At 41.1% G+C, this 26,607-nt stretch overlaps 2 protein-coding genes across 4 annotated transcripts in view; one reads left to right on the top strand and one right to left on the bottom strand.

The window, feature by feature from the left end:
• Positions 1-245: 245 nt before the first annotated feature.
• Positions 246-24,105, top strand: LOC147229331 (uncharacterized). Of its 3 annotated transcripts, none has more exons than XM_086154751.1 (12): positions 246-393; positions 1,398-1,560; positions 1,737-1,808; positions 1,911-1,987; positions 2,940-3,040; positions 4,841-4,957; positions 7,921-7,995; positions 19,421-19,559; positions 21,321-21,403; positions 21,508-21,604; positions 21,739-21,935; positions 22,100-24,105. In XM_086154751.1, exons 1-11 carry the CDS (start codon positions 334-336, stop codon positions 21,904-21,906), a joined length of 1,152 nt encoding a protein of 383 aa, XP_086010877.1. In that variant the 5' UTR covers positions 246-333; the 3' UTR covers positions 21,907-21,935; positions 22,100-24,105. The 3 variants fall into 3 exon arrangements, with proteins under 3 accessions (XP_086010877.1, XP_086010875.1, XP_086010874.1); XM_086154749.1 differs by having other exon boundaries at positions 22,007-24,105; XM_086154748.1 differs by having other exon boundaries at positions 21,739-24,105.
• Positions 22,619-26,607, bottom strand: part of zfpm2a (zinc finger protein, FOG family member 2a) — a 116,840-nt gene continuing 112,851 nt past the window's right edge. Inside the window, exon 8 of the mRNA XM_086154747.1 lies at positions 22,619-26,321. Within this exon, the coding sequence (XP_086010873.1) occupies positions 23,683-26,321 (2,639 nt within the window). The 3' untranslated portion in view covers positions 22,619-23,682. The remainder of the gene's footprint in view (positions 26,322-26,607) is intronic.

Here is a 26,607-nt window from a genome sequence, read left to right as displayed (position 1 = left end):
AAATCATTTAAAGCACATTTTTCCTGGTGTTATTTTGTATTGGATACGTTGTATTAATAACTCTGTTTTTTGCACATAATAATTAAACCATTATTAAAGACAACTGCGATGATATAGATTACATATTTTCAATTTGAAAGCTGGAAACGTGTCGGAATTAAACAGCCAAAAGAGTAGTGTTTGTACGGTCAAGGAAACGAGTTGACGGCCTAGTTTGTCTCTCCTCGGCTCCTGTACCTCAAACAGGAAGCACAAAATTCAATTCATTCTGCACGTTTTTTCATTTAAATCGTGTATTCTTACTCTTTTACGGTTTACGTTGTATTCGTCAACATGCGGAAAAGAAACGAAGCTCAGTCTTCAAACAGTGAATCTATTAATCCTTCCCAAACGGTAATCCAGTTTAGACGTTTTGCACCTGTGTGCGTGTTTTCTTCAGTCATGTTGACAAATTATCATAGAAACTGTCAATGACGTTTCGAAAGGTTTGCTTTTAAAACTTTATTGTCATGATTAGTCATTCATTTATTCATTATCTGTACCGTTTATCCTGCATTCAGCGTTACAAGGATGCTGGAGCGCATCCCAGCTGTTATTGCAAGTCAGTGTCTGCCATCAACATATTACTTGTTTTTTGGATTGTGGGGGGAAACTGGATAACCCGTAGGAAACCCACGCAAACATCATTTAGAGATAAGATAAGATAAGATAAGATAAAATAAGGTAAAACCCTTTTAATCCCAAAGGAAATTTTTGTGCCAGATGGCACTAATATTTAAAACTGAGGAGTAACATTGCGCTTGACTGAAAATGCTGCACATTGTAAAAAACGACGTTATATGACGTGATAGAAAAATACAATGTACATGACATTGGACTTAAGATAAATCTTTCCTCTTCTGAATATACCCATGGTACTGAGATTAATATTGCACATGCTGATGTAAAACTAATCTAGCCCATGATGCTGAAAGTATTATTGCACATGGTCAAAGACAGAAAAAGTAATATTGTAAGATATATGACATTATGTAACCTTAAAGTGCACATGAGAATGGAAATTATATCAACCATTTGATGGTGTTGAGGGTGAGACAAAGTGAGAATATTCAAGCTCCACACAGAAAGGCACCTGTCGGAATAGAGAGAAAATAGAAATAGAACCAGGGACCCTCTGACTGTGAGGCCGCAGTGCTAACCACTGTGCCACCTTTTATTATTGTTATTTATTTTCATTTATATTGGTGATATTGCCTCACTAAGAAATGCCAAGTGTTGATTTTTGCACAAGGAATGCTTATGCATGATAATTGTAATACATTTTCAAAATGCTGTACATTTAGATTTGGTTTCATTTCCAAGTAATTTCTGTGGACATTGTTTTTGCACTGAAACAGGACACAGATCAAGGACAACAGAACACAGCTGAAGCTGAGCGCAGATTCTTGTCCAGCTCTGTGCTTGTGAACATTGGAAAATGTTTGCTTTTTATCATCATCATCCCTCCATTCCTCAACTACGCTTCTCTTCAGAGAGAGGGACAGATGCTGTTACCAAAAGGTTTGTTAATTTAGGTATCACAAAGTCCATTTTCCTCATCACTGTCTCTTTACATTCCCTACATTCCGCAGGGAAGGTCTGCTAATTAAAGTCTCTCTATCAGGGGGTTATTTCCAAAGTCATGTGAATTCTTGTTTGAGGCTTAATCTTTGTATTCTGTTCCCTTCTCCAACCAGATGGCCAGATTGTTGATGTTGGCTTGGGACAAAGGATGCATCTTCTGTGTAAAGGACAAGGGAAACCAGTTGGTAATTCACTACAAATGGAACTTATTTAAGTAAAAAGAAAAATAAAGACTCTTTTCTTGGTACTCTGCATGTATGATTTGGCTTCTCCCACTTTTTTTGTAGTGATTTTGGATGCACCAACCGGACAGTCCTCCGACGTTTGGTTTCATGTTCAAGATAGTGTTGCAACTTTGACAAAGGTTAGATTATTCACTTGACAAAATTCCCTGTTTTTCAAGTTATGGAGAGTAATATCTCAAAATTATTACAAATGTATGAATGGAAATTCATGAAAGTCATAATTTACTTTAAGAAAATCATTCAATTAGTTGTGTTGATATGGGTTGTGATATGTCATATGTGATATGTGTTGATCATGTGTTGATATCCAGTAGGAACTGACATTATTATGATAAAACAAGTGTAAAGAAGTTGAATCAGCTATGCGGAGTTACTATGCTGACATTGTTTTTGCCTTTGATTGATTTGATTCACTGTGACTGCGAGTCAACTCTCTCTGGACGTAGCCACCTCAGCCCCGTTGTTTTTTCGTCGGGGGCACACAGGGACAGGCCTTGCAGTGGCTCTGCCACATCGTCTCGGCTCAGCAAGGACGCGGCCTGGCAGAAAGTCAGGCCTGACAGCCTGCCCCATGTTATTTGTCTGAAATGTGACCCAAAGTAGGTCGCAGGCTTGTTTTGGAAAGGCCTAAATACATCTGGACAACCACGTCACAACAGCGGTAGCAAACACAACTCCTAGAGAACCTTTTTTCCCGTTTCTGTATGTTTTTCAAGGTATAAGTCAGTGTTACGTCACGTTCTTCAAAGTGGCTGTGATAGGGAAGGGCTTACCGTCCAGTGTATTTAGATCAGTGGCACTAAAACCTTTTTGTTGTGTGCCTCTCTGCTGAAGCTGAAATAAGTTCATGCCCCCAGCACATAATTTTTTTTCATCTGTGAACAGTAATGGAAAAAAGAGCTAGAAAAAATGGCCTTCCTAAAGAAAAGCAGTACGCTATTCTTCTTTGTTTTTTATTTACATGTTAAATTCCCACTGTGTGCGTTGAGTCAGTGTAACCTGTTAAGGCCGACTGATTTGTATCAAAGTGTTTAATGATAAATGTCACATTCCTGTTTGTGTGCTCCTCAGGTTTGTACCTATGATAGGATGGGACTGGGGTTCAGCAAGAGGATGCTGCAAAATGAAACCACAGGGACTGAAAGAGTCTGGGCGATTTCAACGACAGGACGGTGAGCTGCCTGACTTATCCAGTGATTATCCAGTGATGATGCGACACAAATTGTAGATTAGGTGTCATGCAAGGTGCTATGTCTACACGATAAACGTAAATGTGTGAGTGGGGTTCGTATACACTTGCATCTTTTCTGCTTGTTGTTGCTGCATTGGTAAAACAATTTTACTAAATAATAAGATGACCTTCGTCCCCAACCATGACTGCAGGCTAAGCGGTACAGATAATGACCAAATTAATTCATTTTCAACGATAATTTAACGGAGATATGATTAATGATGCATGTAACTATCTTTGATTTTTTTTCCAATTTAAAATGTACTCAAATATTTGTATTGTTTTACATTAATGATTACTGTATTATTGCTGTTTTGATATTTCTGGTTGTCACATTGTGATTTCAGCAATATTTTGTCTCATTGCTTGGCTGCACTCCTAGGGCAGTTCTTTAGGCTACAGAGAAAATGGTGGTTAACATATGTTCTTTTATTATTAATAGACTAAATGTTCCGAAACACAAATATTAATTTCCTCCAGGGTGAAAACGTACTGTTTTTTGAACGATTAACAAATGGTTTCATTATGAACATAGATACATATGATTCGTTGATGTCATTGAATTCCTTGCTTTGTCTGACTTTCATTGCAAACAGAAATATACTAATTTGACTCAGATATTTTAAAAATGCATTTCTGACCCTCACATTTGATAATGCCTCTTTAGTGATGCCAGCTGCAAATGGTTACTCAGTGCATGTTATTGGCATTGTTATGCAATGTTAGCATTTAGCTTGCAACTTCATATGTGTGCAATCTAATAGAGAGGCTTTAACAAACAGAAATAAATTGTTAACTACTGGATTTAATGAATATGTTTCGACAGTACTCAACTGTTGGTCTGTTATCACACTTTTATATATCCAGTCTATGTATTTCAGACATCTATTCAAAAAAATCCAATATCTTCCCTTTATTAAAAATCTGCCCATGCACAAAGGGTGGATAATAAATCACCCAACTTTATATTCTTCCCATATGTTGTATTTTATTCACATTAATATCCATCATGTACCAGTGATATTTTCTCGTACACGTGGACTGCATTCTCCCACTGCATTACCCTGATTACTACATCTATGGGATTGCATCGTAATCTTCCAGTCTTTTACACCGTAACGTGTTTGTTGAGCCTTAAATCTGGCTCACAGGCGGGATTCACCAAGGGTTAGCCATGAGTCTACCTTGGCATCTGGCCGAGAAGGCGGGCAGCTGCCCATTTGAGATGCGAGCAATCAATTTCCCAGAATTCAATATTTCCAGGGATTTGATTACTTCCTAACCTTAACCCTGAAACTCTTGTGAAATCGTTTCATTTCAATGTGTTAACCGGGGTTTGATGTATTAGTACCTCAAGCCCAGGGCAGGAGACTGCTCTCGGAGAAGCCCCTCCTGGAATGATGATACTCTTTCTGGGGATATGAGTCGTTCTACTAGTTTACTTTTCTTCCATTTCTGTTTAAAGACCAAACAATTGGTTGACCTAAAAATTTAAGGATGGGATCTGTAACAATTTTCTTCCCTCCAATAAACCTTATTTATAATGAATCTCCTGTTGGTTCTTAAGAAGCCTGTTACTGAGCAGATTACAGGCTAATGAGATTAATGGTGTCGTTTTGTATTCATCTTTCATGTTAGTGTTTTCAGGCCTACCTGGCTAAATAAAGTACCCTCCTGGCCCACTTTACATGCGACCTGTTTGTGTCACACAACGTGACATATGAGTTTTTGTGTATTTCAGGATGGTAGACGATCTGCACAGACTTTTGCTGGCTGCCGGAATTGGCAGGCCATTCATCCTGGTGGGGTCCGAACTCGGCTCGCTCAACAGCAGGTTCTACAGCCACATTCATGATGTGTAAGTTTCACAATTCAAAAATATCATCAATATGAATGCACCAGTGAACAAAATAGTCTGGTCATTGCATTATGTGTACTTAATTGAGAAAGCTATTTATGCTTAGGGCAAAAACAGAATTGGCAAAATTCTGAGTTTCATTTTCATCTCGCTACATATGGTCCGAAAAACAGCCGCATATTCCCTCCCGTAGCTCTGAAAGAGCCTTCTCATTGTCTGATAAGATAATTCGATTGGACCATTTAGTTTTTCAAAGCTTCCGGTGCATGTCCCGATGCTTCTCCTGGTCTAAACCAAAAAGGCAGTGAGATTGAAATTAAAGAGGAATTACCTTCTTCTTCTTCATTTCCTCCCAGCTTTTTCCCTTCAGGGGTCACCACAGCAAATAAACCTTCTTCATCCAACCCTATTCTCTGCGTCCTCTTCTCTCACACCAACTAATCAGCTAACTTCATGTCCTTATTTCGATTTGCATATTTTGATTCGGCACAGGTTTTAAGACGGATGCTTTTCCTGACACAACCGTCTGTATTTATTCAGCTTTGTGACACGGCCCCCCCCCCCCCCTCCCCGAGGCTGCATTTATAGAGGAATTAAAATTTTCCCCAAATTAATTTTGAATGAAGCCAGGCGAGATGTGAGACAGTGGGTAGGTGTGCTGCAGGTGTGATCAAGGTGGAGGTGGGACTACATCAAGGATCAGCTCTGAGCCCCTTCTTGTTTGCATTGATATTGGACAGGCTGTCAGATAAGGCTAGACAAGAATCTCCATGGACCATAATGTTTGCAGATGACATTGTAATCTGTAGTGACAGCAGGGAACAGATGGCGGAAAATCTAGAGAGGTGGAGGTATCCTCTGGAAAGGAGAGGAATTAAGGTTAGTCACAATAAGACAGAATATACTTTATGTAGGTGAATGAGAGGGGAATGGTGAGGCTACAGGGAGTGGAGATGGAGATGGCGGAGGTTTTTAAGTACTAAGGTTTAACAGTCCAGAGAAGGGAAAGTGTGGAAAGGGGGTGAAAAAATTGGTTCCAGCAAGTTGCAATGGGTGGAGAAAAGTGTCAGGGGTACTATGGGATAGAAGAATATCAGTCAGAATGAAAGGAAAGGTGTATAAGACACTGGTGAGTCCAGCAATGCTGTATGGTTTGGAGACAGAGGCATTGATGAAAAGACAGGAAGTGGAGCTGGAGGTAGCAGAGTTGAAGATGTTGAGGTTCTCTTCAGGAGTGACAGTAGATAGGATCAGGAATTAGTCCATCGGAGGGATAACACATGTTAGATGTTTTGGAGAGAAGCTCAAATAAGCCAGACTGAGATGGTTTGGTCATGTACAGGAAGGGATAGTGAATATATTGGTAAAAACATGCTGGGATTGGAACTGCCAGGCAGGACGTCTAGAGGAAGACCAAAGAGAACATTTATGGGCGTCTTGAAAGAGTTAGTTGGTGTGAAAGAAGGGGATACAGAGAATAGGATTAAAAGGAGGAAGTTGCGTCACTGTGGCGTCTCCTGAAGGGAAAAGCAGAAAGGAAAAGAAGAAGGTTGAATGAAAGCCAAAACAGCTTTCATTGTTTAATATTTTTGTATTCAGATTTCTTAAACAAGTTAAATGAGAATGTGTTAGAGGACACCCCACAATGGTGAAAGCAAGTGTAGTTGCACTTCATTTTCCTCTGGAATTTGACAGAAAATAATGAAGAATTCATCATCATGAAACACTTGAATTAATTAAAAAAAAACACTTTTACCTACATGGACAGAATAAATGAAAATGTTCAAATCTGAACTGTTTCCTTTTTTTGGTTGTAATCAAAAGATAGATACGACTGAAGATATCATTATTCCTTTTTTGTATAAGAAGTGTTATAATGTAATTCCTATGCATTTTTCATTCTTGGCATTGAAGATCTTCCGAATGCTTATTATCGAAAGATGTATCAAGAGGTCTGGGAAAAAAAAAAAAATTACTGCCTCCATTTCTACTTTCTGATGTTTATTCTATATTAAGGAAACAGTGAGTTAATACACTCTGATCTAATCGTCTGTGCCACTAATAGTTGTCTAAGGACTGTTTACTGGATATTCTTTTGTCCCTCTTTTTTGTAATTCTCCTAACTGGACAGCTCGTTAAATCTGAATTCCTTTAAATTTGGCAGAAATTATTTATAAGTTATGAAATAAATGTTTCATAGTCTGCATACACTTAGTAAATTATATTTGGACAAACATGGATATATACCGGACTGGTGCGCGCAACACCACATTCTTAAACAATTCTCATTGCATTGAGTTTGCGGTGAAGTAGTTTGTTATTTATATGTTTTGATGTAATTTCATATTTTTTCCCCTCTCACATCAGGAATTTCTTAAGTAAGCGGCTCAGTTTTGCACTCTGCCTCAAGGTGGATGAAATGAATATTCTACATTGGACTTGGCTCTGCATGGAATTTAACAAAAAGGAAGTAAATGTAGACTGCTACCAAGTGAACCTCAAGTGTTGAACATATCTTTGATACAAAAACATAATTGCTGCAAAGCCCACATGTTTTGCATTAATATCAAATTATTTAAAAGCCGTCATTGCCTATAATTCAGCCGTCTTGGTGACAATATAATGATGAACACGACAGGAAACCATGTGCTATTAATGGAAGATATAGCCTTTAATTGGATGAGGTTTATTTTTCAGGGGTGTTTATTTTTCCCTGAAAAATAAACAATGATGACTTATTGAAGCCTTTTTAATGGCGTCATAGGGATATAAAGCCTTTCTAAATGCAACCCTGGGATGTTGTGATCCCGTGCTCATCTGTCCACATGGACAAAGGATGGCTGTGTCCATGGAGACAGATTGAGTGTCATAATCCGTCTTGCACTTATTATAGCCCCGGAGGGTTATGTGGACAAGGATAGTCAATGAGTATTACCCATACGTATTTCCGCTCTGTCCTTTAGGCAAGTGACAGATCTGGTGCTGATCGATCCCATTCCAGAGAACGTTTTTGAGGAGGACCAGTGGAAGGAGTACTGGTGAGTAGGATACGGAGGTGCGTGGTATTGATCAGAGATTGAGAGGTACTGTAGACCCCAGACCGGGGGCGGGATGTGGCGAAACAAAACGTTTGGAAGAAAAAGGTGAAGAAAACACTGTTGGGCAGAAACAGCTGAATGGGGCGATGATGATTTGCACCTGAGAGAAGCCATAAAAAGGGAGAATTAGGGAAGAGAAGAAGAACAAAATGAGTTTACTGCAACAAGAAGACGGTTTTAGCGTTAGGAGAATGGAGGCGGAAGGGTTCAATGTCATCTTCGAGTCCAGCTCTGCTCTTCACTCTTTGGTTTTCATGTTGAGAAGAGCTGATTATGTTTTTTGGGTTGGGCTCATTAATCAGATTAATAAGAGACAGTAGAAAGTAATTCACTGTAGCACAGATGCTTGAGCGCTGATCTGTGGTGGCGGCGGTGGAAAGGAAGGACTGGCAAATGGTGGAAAATTACTACCTCGATCCCACAGGCGACAAACAACATCAAAACAGTATTCATCTCATTATGTAATAACTACTATATGGGGCGATAGCTTGCTGTTAATCAGGATTGGAGAGGAGGAATAATTGTTAAATTATGCAACAGTAACAGTACCTAAGGTTGTTTGTAAGTACATCATGCCGTATATTGTCATTAAATGGTATGGTAAAGCAGCGATAATTAATCAGTTATGTAATAAAGCTTTAAGTCGTCATTTACAGCTTGGCAGTAAGAACACCGTGTTAAAGCCGTCCTGGGAATGTGGTTGCGGATTCCCCCAAGATTTTTGTAACAAATATTTCCAAAAATTCGGAGAACAGTTGCGCTTTATGATGAAGGTCAAAATGTCAAGACAGAGCGGAGGTGAAAACATCTTGAAGAATATTCATTCGAAGTCGAAAAGTCTTTAAAGTAATTCCAATAAAACAATATAAACAGAAACACGGGGTGTGAAACCATGGTAAAAAAAAATGGGATGAGAACTTTAAAAACATTAGCGAGACATTTTGAATCAGTTCCTCAGATTTATTTCCATATAAAGCAGCAAAATAGAAAATGTCTTTATTTTTGATTAAAAAAGAACACTTGGACTTTGTTCTAGATATCTTGAGAATAAAATCTGAATGCAGCGTCTGTCGGTTTTTGACCTCAGTGACAGATAGCAGCCATTTCAGGGCATAGATAACTCATTAGCCGCAGATCAGAAATATATCTCAAGGCTCTCTGAGTTCAGGTTTAAAAAAAATAATGATAAAAAATTATTAGTTCTTTAATGCATAAGAAGCCATACAGTGATCCCAGTACCGCAGTATGATCTGCCTTCCTTACCCTGGAACAATCCAATCTGTAGGATCAGGAGGCCCCAAAAGATTGTTACGATAGTTGAATTTACCAAAAATTAAAAGCAAGGATGAGCTTTTCAAATTTCAGCAAGTAATTCCTCACTTACTTGCTTATATCCTTGTTTGTCAGGTGATTGTATACTAATTGTTTGAGTGTCTGTCTCTCTGCTTTGCTCAAGTTATCGGATGTGCAACTGGCAAGAAAATGGACAGAATTTAGAATAATTTAATACTGTGGCAGAGTCCATTTCGATTAACACACCGCCTCTTAACTTGTCGTTGACCGTATCAAACGTTGCCTCGCGATCCAGTCAGAAAAGAGCTGATATTCTCCCTCTGACTGCTTTTAAACGGATGTCATTGACTGTAAGGCTTGCAGTCTTGTTGCTGCAGGACTTGTCTAAACCCTAGCTTGACGACATGGATACACACACACACACACACACACACACACACACACACACACACACATACACACATACACACAAAAACAGAAGGTTTAAAATTGGTTGATAAACAGGAGCTGATCCCTTTAATATGTTTGCATACGTCCTGTGGCAGCTTAGAATTTAAAGAGTACAATCCAAGGGTGCAACAACACCAGCAAAATATGAATTCTTTAAATATTCAGAAGATATACTTGTCTCGCGTCAGTTACATAGCAGATCAAAAGGTTTCAATTAATACTTTAAGCCTAAAAAGGAAATGTTTTCTCTCTCATGAACATATCAATGTCTATCTGGTGTCAGCCCCCCCTTTAAAAAAATCTGGATGAATATGGAATCAGTTTTTTGTCTTTCTAACTGAACATAAATTGTTTATTGGAAAAAACAATACCAATACTGCAGTCAAAGAAGCATTTCATTATTTTCACGATAGGTTTGTGATAAAAGTATCGATTTACCACCCAATAGGTCGATGTTTGCTGAAGAGCATTCTCTTACAGCAGGTAACAACTCTCAGTTTTGGTTCCCCCATGTTCCTTTTTTGTTTAAATCTCGCAGTGTTTTCATTTTTCACAAAACTTTGACTCAAGAACTGCTATTTCCCTGAAACATCAAACATCTTCATTTCTCTCGGGTCTCTTTATGGACTCCTGATGGACTCACTATTTTTCCTACGCAATATCTTCCTTTCTGTTTGACTAAACTGTGAAACACTTGTGCCATCTATGAAGAATTAATTAATTGTACTCTGAGGAACGTGAGTCACTTGTAATTTTTTTTTTCGTCGTCCATCTCCTGGCATGTACTTAATAGTCCCTTATGTTAAGGTGTTTGAAAGGTTCCCTTCATGTCAGTTGTTCTGTCAAATTGACTGGGAGACACAGGTTATTTACAACAACATCAGATTTACCACATTCGCACAGCCTGTCAAAGTCAGGAATTTCAGGCTGCTTGTTTTTTGTGCAAAGAAACGGAATCGGGGGAGGAAGAACATTCTGCAACTGATCCGACAGCTGAGATAGTCACAGCACAGGATGGGTGTCAGCTTGAAGAAGACAGCTTAACAGCAGAATAGCTTCCTTAAATCATGAATGTGCAGCAGAATGCTGTAAATCTGAAGTAGTTCATGGTATTGTTGGATTCTGCGTAAGGAAGCAAGGAGTCATAATCCCAGGCGGGTTTTAACAAAGGTGTTGTGAAATCAGTGGAAAATTAGCTCCCGATTTGGATTTCAAAGGATGATATTTATTTTTTGAATAGTTAGTCTGTCACTGGACCGGATGTAAAAAAAAGCTTTTTCTCATAACTTCGAGTATCCGCAGTGCTGTCCGCTGATATGAGCTTCTGGGTTACATAAGCACAAGTCAAGCCAGATAAGGAACGTATCCTTGAAAATGGCCTAATTTGTATGTAGCTCAAAGTGGAGCGGCACCATTTATAACGGGTATGTGTCCAATTATCTTCTGATTAATAGGCATTCATTGCGCCGACTGTGTGACAGTGCAGCTACAATCCAATTACCACGTGGGGAAGCAACAGACGACGGAAATGAACCAAAGACTCACATTAAAAAAAAAAAAGCATCACATATTTATCATCACCGTCCCATTTCTGTGTGGGAAAATAAATAAACTAATAGAAATGGGAATAGGATGTGCAGTAAGAAGATGTAAGACATGCCGCACATGGCCGTGCATCTCAGCCTCCCTGTGCTGCTGGCGTCCCTCATTTTGCTTTTCCCTCCTTTCCATCCTCCCTCTTTTGTTTGAGGTCACATGTAGGTATGTTTTTCTTTTTCAGATACGGGTTTATTAGTTGTCGGACATCTTACGGGGTTTTATTCGCAAGATAAGGAATGCAGACGAGAGTGGGCCCGCACCTGAGCGGGACTGTAGGAAGACCATATCAGCTTTGCACTGAGACCGGAGGATTTACACATCAAAGACCTGCTCATTAACAGAGGCTCACTCCCAAATTTAGTTCTGTTACATCCTACAAAATGAAACACGGCCATCTCCCGAGGATGGTATTTCTGTGCTCCAGTGTGTGTACGCAAACCTGTGTGCCTTCACATGTGCACCCTTTTTTGTTAGGGGTCAGTAGTCTTATTTGGGATTTCCTCTGCAGACGTCGCCGCATGTGGCTCATTTCCTCCCCAGGCAAAGATAATGCCTCTTGATGAGAAACCAAGCAGCGTGCCCAGCATCGGAGATTAGCACAAGACCCCGTTCATGTCCGGACAAATTGCATTTGAGACCGGGGTGACTGGTTTGAATCACTCTGCATCATCATTCTTTGATTCGGCGGCTCAGTCGGCAGAAGTCCCGGGTATCTCCATTTTCAAGCAAACTGCAGTATTGTCTCCAGTGCAACACAGAGTTTAAACACAAATACAGGTTATCACATATCTCATCCTCTTGCAAATCATAATGCAAACTGTGGAAACTTGTGTAACAGCACCCCTCTCTACCTTTTAACCAACCGCTGTTTTACACCTGTACTTTGTCAGGTCAACTATTTATTCATTATATACTCCTTATCCAGCAGACAATTTAGTGTTTTTTTTATTTGATAAATTAACAGATTAAAACACTTTTGGAATGTGGGGGGAAACTGAAAACCCATTGAATACAGACAAACTCCAGAAGCTTCTACTTGAGATGCAGTGGAAACCAATGCACCATTGTGCCGCCTTGTTCAAATAGTCAAACACAAAAATGCAACCAATATCATCAGATTGTTCACTTTCTGGTCAGATGACTCAGGAGTTGGACTGTAGACTTGTCACAAGAATTGTGTACCCTGGTTGTTTTTATTGTTCCAGGAACTGGCCAAAGACAGGACAGGTCAGTGTTAACTTACCTCTCGTTTCTGTGTTTGGTTCACGCTTAAGTTTGATGGGCCATCTGCTCCAAGAGGACAAATGATACTTAATTCAATTATTCCGAAGTTCCAATATTTACTACAAAGTGTTAACTGAGCAGCAGCCTAGAGAGTGCTAAATTGTTTGGATTAAATTGGCTCTATTGCAGTCTAAAAAAAACCCGACTTGAGGTTTATAATCTTTTGTTTTACCCTACTGTTGCGTTTTTTGCACAACTGCTATCTATGGGTAAAATTGTCACTTAAGTTACTGCCATTAAAATTTTCTAATTTTCTTTACTTCATGTAATTTAGTGGCACGTTCATCCACATTTACTGTCTCAGACAGGGCGTGTCTCCCCTCTGTGTCCGTCTCTCTTATGTGTGTGCATCAATGCACGCTTCCAAGCAGATGTGTGTGTATGTGCGTACTTGCGTGCGTGTGTGCGTGTGCATGTGTGTCTGCGCGTGCATGCTTGGGCGTGTGTGTGTGAACTATAGAACTAATTTACCCCATGGGGAATATATTTGCTCAGAGAGCAGAAACAGCGGGGATCATTCGCCTCTAATGGGATGGTTCTTACAATTTAATGAATACTGATTGATTGGCAAATCCTGTTTTAATGTACCATTACTGTATTTAGCCTCAGTCAGTCCTCACAGGAACACCACTTGAACGTCTCCTCATCCCCTTCATCTGCATTATAATCACTTTAACTCCTAAAATTGTTTTTGCATTGTTAATAAATTGAACAGTTTTAGATAAATACGGAGACAAAGCATCTGTGGATATGATGTTTTTTTTTTTACGTGTGTGTCCATACTGCAAGAATCCAAGTGTTTACCTGGGGTGTGTGTGTGAGCTTATGAGTTTTTCGTTCAAACACGGGCTATCCCATTGACACCTGCTAGCACATTGGCTATGTTTGCACACTGCACACAATCTTGAATGACTCACCTGGAACCCGCTTTGGAAGTTGAGTAACATTTAAAGATCTTTGATCCTAGTTGATCAGTTGTTTATGCATCATTTTGTTTATTTATGGGCCAGACAGGTTTGATTAGGAAAAGCAGACAATGGGACAGATGTGTTTTTATCATTCCACTTTGCACAACATTACTGTCTATTATTAGAAACTATTACAAACTCAAAGAGATATTTCTGATTAAATTATGATATTGAAAAGTTGGCTAAATAATAATGCATTATTTTTTATGGCATATGTAATGTAATATACAAGTGTCCACAATTAGAATTGAACATTTAAGTAGATTATTTAAATTATGTTTTAGCAACATTATAATAGTAGAGCTGATTTGGAGCTATTTTAATGCTGTTGAATAAGTAACTCATAAAAACATCCAGTTCCACTTGATATGCTTGCCTCGTCTTGTGATTTATCAGTCTAAATTGAAATTTGAAAATGAAAAATAGGATGATATTAATTAGAACCAACATTGGTCAGCCCTACCCTCCAAACCAGGCCCAGTAAATTGTTAGCGTTAAAAGTCACCCGTTTTCTTGTGTCAGTATCTAATGTTGGTTATCGTCATGTGTTAACACAGTCTACTGTGAACCACATATCTAATAAATAATGCTTGGGTACCTTTAGAATTTTATCTAAAACTGATCATGTATTGCCCATCATGTTTGATCTCATGCTTTCATGCAGTGGATAATTAAGATAAATGCTGATATCTATACCATTTGTAAAAGTCTCATTTCACTTATAAATTAAATCCAGTTTTTCTTGGAGTAGGAGACGTATCAAGATTAAAAGACATCATGTTATCTGAGGGTTTGCTTTTAGTTCTCTTTTCCCTGCTGACATCATTGTTAAATGGTTGCAGTCGGCGATGACATAGCCGTCTCCCCCTTAGAGCTCATACTTCTACTCTGCACAATCAATATCTCACTGGAGCATAGTCCGGGGATCCTCGCCTGCAATTGGCAACAATCACTCGGCTATGGCCTGGCGGAGGGATGGATTGATGGAGGGATGTATGGATGGGAGGTGGGAGGTAGAGAGAGATGGATGGATCTTTTAAAAGGAATACGGAAAACAGTCATGAGTTGCGAGTTGACAGGGGTATGGGGGAGTAGATGATGCATCCTTTCTAAACCGTGACTGAATACCATCGGTTGCTTTTACTGATTTATATATGCAAAAAAATGAAGTGGTCAATGTCCATAAGCCTTCCAGCATAAAATTAGGCCATTAAAATGATAAGAAATGTATTTAAAATGCAGACATATGTATGTGGGTGTATAATTGTGTGTTTTTTGCACCGCATATATTTCCTTACATATAATATGACTGCAAAATGGAGCTGAGATCTTTCTAAACAGCCTTGCCGCATGCGTGTGACTGTATCGGGCCCCGCAGGTCTGCAGGTACTGAGTTATTCATTATACTCCATACTGGGGCTCTAATGGCTCCCACTGAGTCCCCTCTTCCCTCAATCCAAGTCCCTTTTTCCCCCGATACCCTCCTGCCCCCATAGAGACACCCAGATGACACCCAAAAATGCCAATTAATTGTAATTAGAACCACTGTAAGCATAACTATTGCTGTTACACACAGTTAATGAAGCAGGGCTACTAAGGCCCCTGTGTGTTTACCCCAGTGTAATCCATAGTATTGATGCAGGGGGTGGGAGGGGATGAAGCGAGGCAGAGTGCTGGCAATGAACGCCTGCCTGAGGTCTGCTGTGGTCCATGAATGACACCTTGTGCTCATTTTGGATATTACACATCTGCGTTGCGATACTCCCTCTCATTTTAGCTTTATCAGTGGTTATTTACAAAAGCCTATCTAAAAAAAATTGCAGACGTTGTTCACATCTTGACTGAAATCCAGGAACAGAATTTTCAGTCATGGATTCATTCCCGCTTTGAAGGTAATTTGAAGAAACGCGGTGGTGCATGAATGTTTGATTTGATGACATCATGCTACAGACAAACTGGTACAATGGCCACTCAAAATACACACGGTACAATTCATTTTACTGTACTTTTCAAAGGTATGAGCCTAAATGTTGTGTTATTACGTTTAGAGTGAACTAAGATGTTTGTTTTTTTGAAATCTAATTGTTATTCAGTTTTAAATACGCTTTATTGATTTATTGATTTCTATTTTTTTAATCCTGGTTGCAGCACTCTGGATGTTGATGTCACGGATGAACCTTTCCCCTTTGTGAAAGTGCAACTGTCTGATTTGAGCCTCCCCAACTGCAGGAATGGCATTTGAATTTTCCTTGATCATAATCATCAAAACAACCTTACCATTTTTTGATATTACAAATTGTTATAATGAAGTTTAGTCGTAGTTAAAAAAAAATCAATCTTTTGCAGTTACAACTAGCAATGACTTTTGCGTCAAGTAAGACATCAGCTGTTAAGACACTAAACATATGTGGATTCTGTTCGAGGCGAGATTTTTCTACTGGTTCTTCGTCTTTTGAAATATCCACTTTCAAAAAGTGTTCCTTCGGCATAATAGTTAGTTGAGCCTCATGTAATAGTCTGTGTTTAAATGTTCTCTGTTCATTGTAATAGTTGGCAGAAGCTCGTGTAATAGTTCATGTTTTGTGCGCGAGCAGGCTCTCAGGTAACCGAGGCCCTGCATATAAAATGAGATGGTAATGAGGAGGAGGAGGAGGGGAGCCTTATCACTACAGGGCCAAATTCCGACAGTGAATTGCGCAGTTGTAACAAAAGTAACAGAGCGTCCATTCAGCCTGCACTAATCCAGATGGGAAAGTCAAACAGCAGAAAGTCCACGGCACAAACTCATTTCATCACTTTATTAATTTAGATATTGCCTCTTCGCTCCTGTGGGGAGAAAAAAAAGAGCCCCTCTGAAATGACCAACATCGGTGAGGCGTTTTGCTCTACATGGTTCCCCCACTTCGTCTCCTCCCGTTATCTGTTTAATTCATCCCGCCAATCTTGGCTGTCTTTACCCACTAAATTTCCCTTTGACACGCATGCCTTGCTTCGCATAATCCTTACTCCGGGGCAGAATTAAAAATGGGGTGGGGTGGGGAGAAGGGAATAGGACAGGTGGCTGGAGAATCCTTGAAATAATGTTCAATGCCAGACCGAGGAATGATTTGACCAGATTCGAACTGGGGGGCTGATAGGAAGAGGGTTTTTTTTTTTTTTTGCTCTTTATTTTTGGAATCAAGGGGTAAGAAAAGGGTGACAGGTGGAAAATGTGCAGAGACTGAGAACTCCCCTAAGAGTCGGGTTGAACAGTTCTAAATTGTACTGCCAGAATGACTTTGGGGGAAAACTGTGGAAAGGAAGATGAAAATGTCAAAGTGTCACTTTCCAGGGGCCTGATTTGAAAAGTTTGGTGACTCTGAAAGACAAGAAATGAGAATAGTTGACTTGTTCCTCTTCCCCTCTGTATCCCCATCCATTCCTAACCTGATGTAACTGTTTGCTGTGCCGTGAATACGCCTGGTGCGTTATCTCGTGACAGACGTTTCTTACAGATGAACATTTTCACGGCCCTTATCCGGCCAATCGACGCTGACAGGTGGTGCTACGGCAGCTGGATCCGCCGAGCTGTGGGTCCTCGGTTCGTGAAATGTTATCTTATCAACAGGTGAATGGGTTATTTCTCACATCAGATGTATCTTCTATGTGGGGACTCCATGTCAGAAGTAAAATGGCAACGAGGCAGGATTCAGGCCCTTCCACCTTGTAAGAGTTCTGCCTCCAGTATAAGTGATCAGCAGAAATGTAATGTTCACTATTGATTTATAGTTTTTTTTTTTTTTTCTTTTATGTGAGAAGCTAAAAACCGCAATACAGTTACCTTCCAGCTTCGAAAATATGTGGGTATTTGCTTATATTATAGAAGTGAATGGGCATTGTATAGTATTCGTTTTTTGGCTCATAGACGCAACTGATGCTCTAACCATCTCAAAATACCACGGAAGCAACTGAGAAATGTCTGTTCCATAATTGCAATCTAAAATTGCATTTATATTTCAATGACAGTCCATAGTTCCAGAAGGTCTTTTACCCGAGAGCAAAATATCTTATGTGAAAAGTATTTGATTTATGAACATGTTTTTATGAGACTCAAGAGAGAATTCTAGATGTGGCGTTGTTAGAATTTTTATTCAAAATGTCTTTTGCCAGAAGCAATAATAGTAGCTCCTTTTTGTATCATTAATTTGTATTTTTTTTCTGTCAGGATATGATGGCATTCTTTTCAAAATGAATTATCAAATTTGTCGACATGACTTTTGGTTTAAAAAACACTGAGTTATTCAACTATTTAAAGTTAGTTGCCAGATCCAGTCATCGTCCATTCAGTCTCAGGAATCTATAGTTGCTTGGATTTTCTGTCTCAAAATCAAGCTTTCTATTGCTTGACTTTAAATTGCCTTAAAATCTTATAAAGAATTACCTTGACGGCTATATTTATCCACTGATGATGAATAACCCGTTCAAATGTGTGTTCATTGCAGGCCTGAAGCGTCGCAGCGCAACTGCTGCGGTGTACTTGCGCGTATTAACCTCGAGGAATCGATAAACGTTGGTTAGTAGAATGTCATAATTCAGTCCCAGATCAGGAATAAGACGAGTCAGAATGTTTCCCGCTGCTCGGCGGTGTGCAGGTGGTGGTGGTGGGGGGTGATCTACAGTGTGTTGGCAGCATCTAGGGGCAAGCTGCGCCGTGTGGCGCGGCGATGCTGGCAAAATGTGCATGGCACTATTGACTGGGCTCCACAGGCTGAGACCAGCCAATTCAGAGCACCAGTGAGCTGAGACCGATTAGGCCTCCTGAGTTACAAAATCACAGAGCTCTTCTTCTTTCATCTGCCAAAAAGAAGAGGATTTTTCATTCCCCAGGCAAATGTTTTTTTGGAAGAAAGTTTTTGATTTTAGCTTGAAAAAAAAAAAAAAAAAAAAAAAGAGTTGTCTGACTTTTACTTGCGATGTAAAGTCACCCTTGCTGGCTTAGCTGGGCATCTGCAGCTGGTGGCTGAATTTGAAAGCAGTGACTAATATACTCGGACACACAGGGTTTGGAATAGAGCTGTTATGTTAAAAGGGGACACTTGTTGGGAGAATGTCTTCATTCTGCTGTGCTGTCAGGCTTTTCTTTTTCTTTTTCTTTCCCACGGCTCGAAATACAGGCAGTCACGGACCACATAGGTGCCTTTTTCTGATGATTGGTCTTGTCGGGCTGATGTCAATGTAAAAATCTTTCTTTTTACAACTGAAAGACACTTGAACCAACATATTGATGATTTAGGGACACACAGATTAAATTATTAGAACGACTTATATATTAGAAGGATAAATCAATACAATAGAATTGGAAAACTAAAACATGCTCTATTTTCTAATAGCGAGGAACAAGTGGAACAAAAAGCTGATTGACAATATTTTTGACTTTCCATATGAGAAATAGTTTGCATTATTTATTTTGTGACCCTTCATGGCCCTGATGCAGTAACCTGGGTCTGCGCACGTTTTGTGAATCACTGCGGTTTTCCCCGGTGTGGACCAAAGGACAAGCAATCATCTTGTGTGCAGATTTTAAAGGTGGTTTTCGTTTAACACAACCGCAACATATGCAGTATATACAACAAAAAGTCTGTTTTTTTAAAGATTTTTTTTTTTCCCTATTTACAACTGGTGGCCCAAGAGACATGGTAAAACTTCAGATCGTTGTATGACATTCACACAAATTCTGTGTGTCTGTGTGTGTATGTGTGTGTGTGTGTGTGCACGTGCATGCCTTTGCTCAGGTATGGTAAGCTGTTACCGTCCCTTCAAGCCAAGCAGTTTTCGGCGGCTACAGGACTGAGCCGCTTTCTCATTATCCTGGGAGCCATTGAACCAACTATCAAAGGCGAGAATGTCTCGGAGGAGCTCATCCAGCGGCAGGTCAGCGACAGGCAAACACACACACACACACACACACACACACACACACACACGCAGGACATCATATTGACTACCAATAGTGAAGAAATGTGTTTTTCTCCCCTAATATGATAAAGTCACACAAGAAGTTAAAGAGCAATAAAGGACAAGTCATTATTTAGAAAAGTGATTTACAGGTTTTCATCAAATCTAAACCAAAGACATGAGTTTTGGCTTGTTCCTGTGATTTCTTCCATGTTCTTAACCTAATTAGAAATAAAGGAAAAGAGTGATATGTAGTAGACACTCTAAATGCACTAATTTTTTCCCGGACAGCCACTGGATGGTGCTAGTGCAGGAAAGATCCCGGCTCCTCCTCATCACAGACGGGAGCTGATGATGACAGCAGAAGCGTTTTGTTTTCTTCTCGAAAGACATTGTGAATTTGACTTCCTGCAGCTGACAAGACACTGTAGGCACAATCTTTCTGTAGACGCTTCCTACTTTTTAAACTCAGTCTTGAGATGGCTCGTACCATTTGTAAGCAGCTCTTGGTGTGAAAAACAAGCTTCTGAATGTATTTGGCTGATGAGATTTTACATATGGCCTGTGAACTGGCAACAAAAAAAAACATAATTGGTGATATTCTGCTTGTTAGGGAGTTGCAAAGTAATTTTTATACGATGTAGTAAATGTCTGCCAGTGATGAACGACGACCGATGTCTAAGGTAACATGGAAAATGGTCCCTGTAGACATCCTTCTTATTTTAGGAGGGAAGAAAACCAATCACGTCAGTTGCGTTAATCCCGCAAAGTTCACTTTGTAGTGATGTTTTTTTTTTTTTTTTTTCCTGAAATCATTCAGTCATTTTTATTTTTCTTAAAGGAACAACTTACACTTAAGTGGACTGTGACATTTCCAACATCCGTTCGGCATCAAATATTTTCTGCAGCTGTCTTCCCAGCGCAATGATGCCTGCTCCAGCATGAAAGTGAGCAGTTCGTTAAGACGCCTTGTTTCTCGCGCCAGCCTCCCACAATTTGATGGCAGTAGTGATGAGGGACCTATCTCAGCTTTTCAAGTGTTACAGTTGCCAAGGAGATAAGGACATCATTGTGCTTGAATTCTCCAAGGACAGAGAAAGGTTTTCTCGACAGGCTAGGGAAGGTTATAATGTGCACACACAAACACAAGCTCGCTGAACTCAATAGAGCATGCAGTCCATTTCTCAAGGGCATGTTCTGTGACCACTGTTTAAATGAACTGGAGCGGAATTGTTTGCTGCTATGTTAATATCGCCAAAGCTAACTGGTCTCATCACATTGTAGATGCCGTCAGAAGAATTTTGCTTTATTTAAGAATCCGATCGGGGAGCCTGTTGAGTTGACCCCAGCGCTGAGCTGCACCACCGCAAATCCAGATTCAAATTTCAGATAAGATTCGGGAAAATAACCGCTTGTTAATACCACGGAGAGGGAAAGGCATTTTGTAATGTACCACCACTCGGACGGCATCTGCCCCACTGAGTGACTCCGAGGTCACTATTTTCGGACTTACCGGTCCGGAGTGATCAGTCGGTGATCACTTCTGCTTTCAGTATCTCTGAGATGTTTATTGAAACTTGAAATTCAGACTTCAATTAAAATCACATTTAATAACTATAACACCTCTTTTTAATGTTGTCCTCATTGAAACATCAGAAGTAGAAGCTTGATGTAAGTGCATTTATAATCATTAACGTTCGTAACTAAAATGTATATTTTTATATCTGCCTTTAACAGAAATACCTACTGAGTAACCCCGCCCACCAGAGTAGTGTCGTGGATGAACATTATTTTCTGAATGAAAGTGTAGCTCAAGTCAGGTATGAAAAACGTAATCGTCCCCTTTTTCCCCCACGAGGGTTTGTTATTTTGATATTGAGCGTGAAAGCAAATATGTATCCCTCTTTTTGTTGTTGTTTTGAAGGGACATCACAAAGTATAAGCCGCTCTCCAGCAGGACCTCAGTCAGCGTGATCACCGGGGATTCCTTTGACCAGCAAATTCCGGAACACTTAAATCGAGTGAGCTTGTTTACCGAAGCCGTGATCCCCATGATCCCCATGATACATTATTAAGTATTCTATATTGACAATATGGTTGGTACCGCAAGTGAAACCTGTAATAAATCATCTTTTTTTTTTCCCCCCTGCACCAGATGGTATCTGATCTTCAAAAGAAGTTTCTGGAGGAGTCCTATCCATCAGCCAATCACATTCACATAAAAGGAGCAGACCGGCGAATGATCTACAAGAAACCATCTGCCATCAGCCAGCACCTGAGGAGGATAGTCAAGCAACGACAAGCCCAACAGCAGAACCAGTGACCCAAGATGTAACTTCACCACGGACCTGGGTAGAGTGATAGGGAAATACATTTCAAATATTCAATAAAATATTCAAGTTATCTTGTTCTACCTTTCCCAGGAGCAGTGTGTACAGATTGTCCGCGAGTCTGCTGAGGTTCATCGTGCAGTCAATTTTCAAACTTCCTTTTTTTTTTTTTTTTTTTTTCCACAGCTCAGCTGCATTGGAAGATTTCTAATTGAAGCTAGCTGGAAAACGTTCAGTGTGATGAATTATTTGCTGTCTTACATTCAGAAATCTTATCTATCGAGTTATTATTCCAGTCTCTTTACCTCGATGGCCGGTGCCAAAAATGAACGCATAAATCCTTGTCGATGCGGAGGCCACACACTTCACTGCTCAACCCGGTACTCCTATCTCTCGCACTTCTGTCTTAATATTCTGGGATGTTATAACCATGGGGAAGGTGCGCTGAATTCCTCTGTTTCTGCTGCATTTGCATTACTCATTCATCCGCTGCAGATAATCGAGTTAGAGTGCAACCACATAAGGACGTTTATGTTTTCGGATTGATCCTGATTTGATTTCAGTTATTTTGTAAATGTCAAAACAGAAGAATAGGGATTACAGTGCAAAAGCATTTTTGTCAATAAATGTGAGAGTATGTTTGAGTAGGAAAAAATGGGACCTTTGTTGATTGCTGAGAAGCGGTGGGAAAGAAAGACCAAACAGTGGTGGTTTATCCTGAGGATTTTAGTTTAATTATGACACCACATCAAAATAAAAATTTCCAACAGATCTGGAATTTAATTCCATCCATATACATGCATAGCAACAACGTTTTAAGAAACATTTTCTCCCATAATCAGGACATTGGAATGATAATCAGTATCCCCACTGACCTCCCACCCATCTTGTTCATCAGCAATAAACTTAATTCTTGTACAACTTTTTTTTCCCCAATGGGGTTACAAATAATTATATGCACAGCCCCCATTTAATAATACTGCTTTCAGTAATGTTCCCTCATTTACAAAGTATTGCATTGAGAGCAAATTTCCAAAAAGGGAGACCAAAGTGTATCATCAAACAGAAATACGAGTACTATACAAGAATGCTGCCATCCTCATGAAAACATCCACATCTGATTTGAAGAAAAGAGACAGGGACAAACAGCCACATATGAATGCAAAGCCGTGTGTATATGCCAAAATGTGAAGTGCAGGGTCGTGCCTGGTTATCACCGTCAAATGGCGATCTTTAAGGCTAACAAGTCATTGGTAGCATTCTGCAATCTACATTTGGGGCATATACAGAAACTGGTACAGCAAATAAGAATACACAAGTGCCTCAGTAGCTATTTTGTGTCTAAAATGCATCTCATTTTTGTATTGTCTATTGTTTCATTGAGCCTACATTACAGTGTAAACAATATGTGTGCTACACAAGAATGACTATACAATAACATTACAAACAACTCTGATATAAATTTCATTTGAATTTAAATTAAGATCACTACTCCTATTAATACTGATTGTAAAATAAATTAATGTGAAAGTGGCACCGATATTATTCTTGATTCATTTTTCTTTTTCTTTTTTAACCAATGGTTTTGCATTTTTAAGTCTTAAAACGACGAAAGAAGCTTCTCTTGATTGTCCACAAGCAGCGTTTAGCACTGCATGATGCACTATTTCAGACACAACAGTGTACCAAAACAAAGGAGAGAAAAAAGGGATAAACGTCAGGAAGTTGGGGTGGCGGTGTGGGGTGGAGGAAGAGCATGTCCTCTCAACTTATTTTACATGCTCTGCAGCATGTGATGAACAGTAAAACTTCTTATGGGTAATAAAGTTTGACAGGTTGTTGAATTGGATATCACAAAGGCGGCAGTACTTGCCACTTCCGGAGCCGTTCACACCTTTATTGGCCGTAGGCGCCGCGTCCTCGTTTGGGGACTTGGACGGAGGGGACATGTTCTCGTTGGTGTCGGCCGGGTTCTCGGTGGCCCACGTGGGCGAGGGGTTAGAGGGCTGGCCGTCCGGCTGCAGCTGGTTCTCTTGTTGCGGTGCCGTGCCTGAACGATCCTCGGGTTTATGGCCCCCGTTGACAATGACCATGCCCCGGTTTTTGGGCAGTAAGGGAAGAGGCTCTTTGCCAGGGTGGGGGCAGCCATTTGCGGCAGGCTGCTGTACCTGCTCTCTAGTTGTTCCTGTCTCTCCACCTGCACCTCCTCCTCCTCCTCCTCCTCCTCCCCCATTAACACTCTGCTCCTGTTCACTGGCCTCTCCCTGCATCACTGGTCCCCCAGTCACATAATCGGTTGGCTTTATCCCAAAGTACGGCGATATTTGCTCTGGACCCTTCACCTTCTTTATTGCTCCAGGATAAAGGCAATGGGGCAGAAACATATTCTTGTTTTCGTCTTTTGATGGGATGAGCTGTGGCTCAGCAAAAGGCTTGAGTCCCGGCACAGGCCCCAGGTGAGGTGGGAACATACCTCCATTCTGCACCATCACCTTCCCATTGCCATTTTTGTCACATTTGCCTGGGCTCTTATCGTAGATTTCATCAGGGTTGTTATTGGCCTCACTTTTCACATCTGGGAACAGAGTTGGCTCCAGGGTGCTCGTTTCGTTGTGTTGCTGCTGTGACTGCTGCTGCTGCTGCTGCTGCTGCGGCTGCTGTTGCTGTTGCGGCTGTTGCTGTGGCTTGTGAGCCGCGGCTGCAGCAGCAGTGGCTGTGGCAGCGGCTGTTGCAGGGCAAAAGTTCTGTTTGTGTGCCAAGTAGTTCTCGACTTTGTTAAAACTTATCTTGCACACTGCACATTCATGATAGTCCAACAGTCTTTTTGGAGAGCTACATGACTTGTCAGAGACTGGTGAACACTTTTTGCTGAGATCAATGGGAGCATCCAACTCCTGCTGCTCCACTGCGTTGCACTTGGGAGGCAGAATAGGTTTAGTGACAGTCAGAGAGGCCTCCAGGTGTTTTGGTACCATACCAGGAAAGATGTCACAGCGGGGGTGGAATCGGTCGGCCAGGCTCTCCACAGCCTCCTGGGACGTACAAGGATTCATGGGAGGAACCCCGAGGAAGCCTGGCTGACCCATAGGGGGCCTCTGGTGGTCCTGGTCCGGGAGGCACATCTCGTACATCTTTCTGCGTTTCCGGGTTCTCATGGTCCTCTGCATGGAGGGTACCTTGTTGGTGGACATGCGTTTCATGGGTGGGTCATGACGCGTGGCACAGTAGTATTGCTTGTGCACCATGTAGGTCTCGTGACGGCTGAAGGTAATATTGCAGGCATCGCAGGTGGTCTTGGTTGGGTCGTTGTCGCTTTCGACCAAGCCAGTACTAGGGGTTTTACCCTCGATCTGTTTGCCATTCAGCCTATCCTCGGTTCCGGTCGGGGTGGAGACCTTCTTCACCTGGCCCGCTATATCCTTATCAGGGCCTTTAGCTCCAGCATTGATCATGTCCAACACACTGGAGTTCAGGCATGCCGACTGCATGAGGTGACTATCTGCCTCTGTAGGGTGGCAGCCTGTTAACATGCTAACAGAACTGTGGCCGCTGTTGGGACTCACTGCCTCAGGGACCTTATCTGAGAGGGCAGAGAAGTCGGGGGACTTTGCCATGTGCTGCCAGCGGCTGTTACAGTAGTGCTTTTTGTGGACCAAGTAGTTGTCCAGGTTGCTGAAGGTGATATTGCATTCAAAACAGGTGGCGCCTTTGGGCATGAGTGGGCTGTAGATGACAGGGGGGTAGCTGTTCCCTCCATGACGTAGCCTCCTGTGAACCAGCTCTGACATTTTGGCGAGGATCTCCGAAGCCTGTGGGACCACTGAAATGTCTTGGGAGAAAGCAAACTGTGACAAGAAGGGGCCCATGGGAAATGTAGGCATGTTATGCTGCACAGGGGAGGAAGCCAGCCGGGGGCTGGAGGGCTCAGACTTGATCCTAGTGTAAGAAAAACTGGCTTTGCTGCCTGGGTGGGCCTCTCCCTTCTGAACAGACAGCATGGGCTTCTTCTCAGCCTTGTCAGCTTCTCCATCTGTGCTGGTCTCCTTGTTAAGGGCTCCTTTGGGACTTCCCAGTAGAGCATCCTTCCTGTTGGCCAGCTCAGTGCAGGCCTGCTGTTGCTGCTGCTGCTGCTGCTGCTGATGCTGGAGGCTTTCCTCAGGCCCCCTGGGGGAATGCTCTGTGCCGTCGCCTTCCCTGTGAAGTTTGCTGCCGTGCCCGTGTAAGTCCTGATGCTGTAAGAGTTCCCTGTGGCTCTGGAAGCTGATATGGCAGTGATTGCATCTGAAGGCCGCCTGTGACAGGTGAGACATGATGTGATGCTGGAATGTAATAAGAGAATCCGCCGTGTAGTTACAGATTGTGCATTTCAAGCTGGTGCCAGGAGGGAGGCTCTCTTCCATTTTGACACCTGTGAAGGAGATAAAAGGGAGAAAAGCTCAGAATCTCGCCTCCCACCTCTCCTGTGGAGTTAACTGTAGAAACCATGAAACGCTCATGCATTATGCCAAGGTTATTCCCATCCACTAGATTTTTTCTTTGCTTAAGGACAGACTGTCAACTACACCGGCTGACAGGAAGATATGTATATTTCTGAATAGAAATGTCAGTCATAATTTTCAGACCTGTGTGTTTCTCCTCAATATTAACCCTCATTTTTTTTTTTTTTTTTAAAGGGATTGAAGGTAGCCTTCCCC

The sequence above is a fragment of the Fistularia commersonii genome, chromosome 11 (assembly GCF_037954325.1).
Source record: "Fistularia commersonii isolate RoL2024-O1a breed Wild chromosome 11, RoL_Fcom_v1.0, whole genome shotgun sequence".
Classification (NCBI taxonomy): domain Eukaryota; kingdom Metazoa; phylum Chordata; class Actinopteri; order Syngnathiformes; family Fistulariidae; genus Fistularia; species Fistularia commersonii.
Note: the sequence above shows the minus strand (reverse complement) of the source record. Positions and strands in the feature narration are given on the sequence as shown.

Bases quoted from the DNA above. Each gene is read 5' to 3' on its own strand.
- LOC147229331 (XM_086154751.1), top strand. From the start codon at position 334: ATGCGGAAAAGAAACGAAGCTCAGTCTTCAAACAGTGAATCTATTAAT. The intron at 4,958-7,920 runs GTAAGTTTCACA...TCTGTCCTTTAG, and splicing joins TACAGCCACATTCATGATGT to GCAAGTGACAGATCTGGTGC. The intron at 21,404-21,507 runs GTATGAAAAACG...GTTGTTTTGAAG, and splicing joins GAAAGTGTAGCTCAAGTCAG to GGACATCACAAAGTATAAGC.